General features: G+C 48.0%; 1 protein-coding gene across 1 annotated transcript; it reads left to right on the top strand.

The window, feature by feature from the left end:
- Positions 1 to 3,861: 3,861 nt before the first annotated feature.
- Positions 3,862 to 4,332, top strand: LOC141041093 (uncharacterized). Its single transcript, XM_073507205.1, has one exon. It carries the CDS (start codon positions 3,862 to 3,864, stop codon positions 4,330 to 4,332), a length of 471 nt encoding a protein of 156 aa, XP_073363306.1.
- Positions 4,333 to 5,549: the final 1,217 nt, after the last annotated feature.

Here is a 5,549-nt window from a genome sequence, read left to right as displayed (position 1 = left end):
CTGCAAGTTGATCACCAAAACATACATCAAGTGGATCAATAGGATACCCCATTGTCACCACGGGTATCCCACGCAAGACATACATCAAGTGTTCTCAAATCATTAAAAGACTCAGTCCGATAAGATAACTTCAAAGGGGAAACTCAATCCATTACAAGAGAGTAGAGGGGGAGAAGCAACATAAGATCCAACTATAATAGCAAAGCTCATGATACATCAAGACCGTGCCAAATCAAGAACACGAGAGAGAGAGAGATCAAACACATAGCTACTGGTACATACCCTCATCCCCGAGGGTGAACTACTCCCTCCTCATCATGGAGAGCGCCGGGATGATGAAGATGGCCACCGGTGAGGGTTCCCCCCTCCGGCAGGGTGCTGGAACAGGGTCCCGATTGGTTTTTGGTGGCTATAGAGGCTTGCGGCGGCGGAACTCTCGATCTATTCTGTTCCCCGAAGTTTTTAGGGTATATTGGTATATATAGGTGAAAGAAGTACGTCAGGGGAGCCACGAGGGGCCCACGAGGGTGGAGGGCGCGCCCAGGGGGGTGGGCGCGCCCCTGCCTCGTGCCTCCCTCGTTTCTTTCCTGACATGCACTCCAAGTCTATCGGGTTGCTTTCCTTCCAAAAATAACTTCTCCAGAAGGTTTCATTCTGTTTCAACTCCGTTTGATATTCCTTTTCTTCGAAACACTGAAATAAGGGAAAAAACAGGAACTGGCACTGGGCTCTGGGTCAATAGGTTAGTCCCAAAAGTAATATAAAAGTGTTTAATAAAGCCCATAAACATCCAAAACAGATAATATAATAGCATGGAACAATAAAAAATTATAGATACGTTGGAGACGTATCAGTAAGCTATCTCGTTATGCCCCTGATGATGTGGCCACAGATGCCGCAAAGCAGGAGAAGTTTATGGAAGGGCTAAATGATGAGATGAGCATGCAGTTGATGGTGGCAACATTTAACAACTACCACGAGCTGGTAGACAAGGCTCTTATGATTGAAGGGAAGCAACAACAGATTGAGAGCTGCAAAAGGAAGTATGGACAAGGAAAGTATAATTCTGGAGCTCAGCAGAAGCCTCGTTTCACCCCGAACTCGGGAGGATTTACCCATAACCATGGAGGCCATACCCACAATGGAGGTAGTTCGCATAACCACAGTGGCCCCAAGAATGGAAACGGGAATGGAGCATGCAGCAATCAGAACCGCTCTAACCCAGCAACGCCCGCCAAGAAGGATCTAAGTCACATTACTTGTTTCAAGTGCGGGAAGACTGGACATTACGCCACAGAGTGTTCTAAAGCAAAGAATGGCAATGGCAATGGAAAATCTGGGAAGAAGCCCAACCCTTTCAACAGGGGACAAGTGAACCACGTGAACGTGGAAGATGTTGAAGAGCAGCCTGATGCAGTTATTGGTAAGTTTTTGGTTAAGCCATTTACCGCTCTCGTTCTTTTCGATACTGGTGCATCGCATTCATACATTTCAAGGGGATTTGTGTACAAGTTTAAGTTACCCACCGTAGCCCTTAGGACACCCTTGTTAGTGAGCTCACCCGGTGCAGAGTATATGGCTAGCCGATGGTGCGACCGGTTACCCTTAGCCATTGGTAGCCATGTTTTCCCCTCAGACCTAATAATTCTGGAGTCACAAGGATTGGATGTGATACTAGGAATGGATTGGTTATCGAAGTATGGAGGAAACATTGACTGTGCTAGTAGGTCAATTCTACTCACCACCCCGGAGGGAAAACGGATCAGGTATGTTTCCAGGCATGCGCCAAGGAGGGCCCAAGTAAATTCTCTCACGAGAGTTGTTAAGGAGGAAGTGCCCGTAGTAAAGGATTACCCGGATGTATTTCCAGAGGAGTTACCAGGCATGCCGCCAGATCGAGACACCGAGTTTTTGATAGAACTATTGCCAGGCACCGGACCGATATCGAAGAGGCCATACCGGATGCCTGCAAATGATATGGAAGAGATCAAGAAGCAGATTAAGGAGTTGTTGGTGAAAGGTTACATCCGACGAAGTTCGTCACCATGGGGATCCCCAATGCTCTTGGTTGAGAAGAAGGATGGATCATTGAGGATGGTTGTTGATTATCGTGCATTGAATGAAGTGACGATCAAGAACAAGTACCCACTGCCGATGATCAATGATTTGTTTGACCAGCTGCAAGGAGCTAAAGTGTTTTCGAAGATCGATCTGCGATTAGGATATCACTAGCTGAAGATTCGAAAAAAGGATATACCTAAAACAGCTTTCACCACACGGTACGAGTTATATGAGTATACGGTTATGTCATTTGGACTGACTAACGCCCCTGCCTATTTCATGAGTATGATGAACAAGGTGTTCATGGAGTTCTTGGATAAGTTTGTCGTGGTGTTCATTGATGATATCTTGGTATACTCGAAGAACAAAGAGGAACACTAGGAACATTTGCGTTTAGTTCCCGAGAAGCTCAGGGAACATCAGTTATATGCCAAGTTCAGCAAATGTGAGTTTTGTTTGAAGGAAGTTGGATTTCTTGGACATGTTATATCAGGAGAAGGCATAGCAGTGGATCCTACCAAGGTTCAGACAGTCACTGAGTGGTTGGCACCCACCTCGGTTGGAGAGATCCGCAGTTTTCTTGGACTCGCGGGATACTATCGGAGATTCATTGAGAATTTCTCCAAGATTGCGAAGCCTATGACGGCATTGTTGAAGAAGGACACTAAGTTCCATTGGACTGAAGAATGCGAAGCAAGTTTTCAGGAGTTAAAGAAACGTCTGACTACAGCCCCAGTGCTGATTCTGCCAAATATACGCAAGGATTTCCAAGTGTATTGCGACGCTTCTCGCTTAGGACTTGGTGGTGTACTTATGCAAGACGGGAGAGTTGTTTCATATGCCCCATGACAACTTCGACCGCATGAGTTGAATTATGCCACGCATGATTTGGAGTTAGCAGCTGTAGTGCATGCCCTCAAGACCTGGAGACATTTTCTTATTGGAAATCGTTGTGATGTGTACATGGATCATAAGAGTTTGAAGTACATTTTTACACAGAAAGAGCTGAATCTCTTGGACATCGAGGCGAAGCGCTTGGCGGGATCAAATGCGCTGGCATTTTTATAGAGCTCCATTATCTGCGGTGATTTCTCAAACTCAAGCTTCGTGGCCGCTACCGCCGTGCCGAGGGCACTAAAAGTTCTGGGCTCACGCCGAGAGACTTCAAGTGACCAATGTTGCTGCATCCTGTGGACACACATCTGAATGGCATCTTCGAGGTGCATCTCCCTGGTGAGACGCACATAACTGCTGCGAAAGCGGATGATGTAGTCATCTATGGACTCATCTCGTCGTTGTCGGACTTGCGCCAGCTCGACAACGGAGAAGTCTTTCTTCATGGCGACGAAGTGCTTCTTGAAAACCTCCTTCATGGCCGCCCAACTCCCAATGGACCCAACTGGTAAACGGCTGTACCAATGGAAGACTGCCTTCTAGCAGGATACTACTGGCCCGGCATTATGGCAGACTGCCTTTGGGTGGCTAGATCGTGCCACAATTGTCAAGTTCATGGTGATTTCAAGCACAGGCCGTCGGTCCCTCTTCACCCTACCATTCCCTCTTGGCCATTCGATGCCTGGGGAATCGACGTCATCGGCCCTATCGAACCTCCATCTTCCAGGGGACATCGTTTCATCCTCGCCGTGACGGACTACTTCACGAAGTGTGCGGAAGTTTCCCCGTTACGGGAGGTGAAGAGTGACAACGTCATCAACTTCCTAGAGCGAAACATCATATATCGCTTTGGGATACCTCATCGGATCACCTCCGACAACGGTAAGGCTGTCAAGTCCAACAATCATGGAGAAGTACAAGATCAAGTGGAACTACTCCACCGGCTACTACCCTCAAGCTAACGGTGCGATCGAGGCTTTCAACAAGACGCTCGGCAAGATACTCAAGAAGACGGTGACAAGAAATCGGAGAGACTGGCATGATCGTCTCTTTGAGTCCTTATGGGCGTACCATGTCACAGTCCGTACCCCAACGCAGGCGACTCCGTTTTCTCTCGTTTACGGGAGTGAGGCGGTCCTACCACTGGAGGTCCAGCTACCCTCTTTGAGGATGGCTATCCAAGATGAGATCGCCCAAGACGAACAGGTACAACTGCGGTTTCAGGAGCTCGACGCCCTTGAAGAGGGGCGACTTAATGCCTTACAAAACCTGGAGCTTTACCGCCAAAATATGGTGAGAGCTTACGACAAGCTCGTCAAGCAACGCGTCTTCCGAAAGGCGAGTTGGTTCTCGTGCTCACGCGACCCATCGTCGTGACGCACAAGACGAAGGGCAAGTTCGAGCAAAAGTGGGAAGGGCCATACGTCATCGAGAAAGTCTACGACGGGGGAGCATACCAACTTGTAGATTCCCACGGAGTCCGACCTATGCCCCCAATCAACGGAAGGTTCCTCAAAAAATATTTTCTTAAAATTTTGCCTCTTTTGTTGCCTTTTGGATTTTCATTGGGGAAACTTTTTCTGTGGGCTTTCGGATCCATGATGCATTCTCCTTAGCATTTTGTGGATATATTTAGTTTTCCCCAATTATTAGGGACTAAGTCCAACAACAACAAAATGGCTTCCCCCTATCGCACTACGCTGTTGATTGAAGTTACGGCTACCCTAGGACTTGTTGGAGGGCGGCACAATGTGTCAAGTTGCAGGTGGAGCGGCTCCTACACCCACAATGCACGACACGTACCAGGTGTATGCTTCCGGAGGCAGCGGAGATGATTACTTGGGCACTTCTGAGTATTGAGACCCACGCTCTTCGTGTTTCCCGGCATGCCTCGTGTTCACAGAGGCTCGCACTCTAGGGAAGACCATAGGAAAAGATCATGGAGGGCTTCCTGACCCAATACAAGTTGGTTTGGTGTGTAGTCACATGGCAACCCTGGGGTGCGCCACCAGAAGCCCCAGATAATGTGCTAGAGGGTTTTTCCTAGTCCACAGAGGTGAATAGTTGCCTTCCAAGTTCTCAAGGTGGGTCCCTAAGAATCCTGGAAGAAGAGTCCTCAAGACGTTCGAGCCGAATGTCAAAACAAGTCCATGAAGTCCGCGGCCAATCAATCATTCGCGTGAGCAATCAAAATAAAATTCCCAAAGTGCAAGATGCAAATTCAAGAAAAATCCCAACAGTACAAGAAGCAATCAAGTGGTCCCAAGCAGAAAGGGACCCACTTGAAGGAAGGAGGGAGGTAGCTGTTCACCACCCCTCAATATGCACGAAGAAAAATCGCCAAGCTGTTGTCCCAAAACCATTTACCCTGAACTTACCACACCCAAGTGTCTGGGTTCATGGGGCATGTGCAGGGGGCATGCTGAGCTATGGGGGCCCTCAGTATGATGATGGGCTAGAGTATGAATTTTTGTTGCCTCTCGAAAGCATCCCGAAACACGGCGTCTTCATACACGTACACCAAAGCTATTTAAGTTGTTGAGTTGCAATCGTCAAGGTCTTTCGACGGTTCCCAATGACAAGTCCTTCGGTAG

Source organism: Aegilops tauschii, chromosome 2, assembly GCF_002575655.3.
Source record: "Aegilops tauschii subsp. strangulata cultivar AL8/78 chromosome 2, Aet v6.0, whole genome shotgun sequence".
NCBI lineage: Eukaryota > Viridiplantae > Streptophyta > Magnoliopsida > Poales > Poaceae > Aegilops > Aegilops tauschii.
This window is presented reverse-complemented; position numbering and strand designations above follow the sequence as displayed.

Excerpts from the sequence above, each read along its gene's own strand:
- LOC141041093 (XM_073507205.1), top strand. The coding sequence starts at position 3,862 with ATGGAGAAGTACAAGATCAAGTGGAACTACTCCACCGGCTACTACCCT.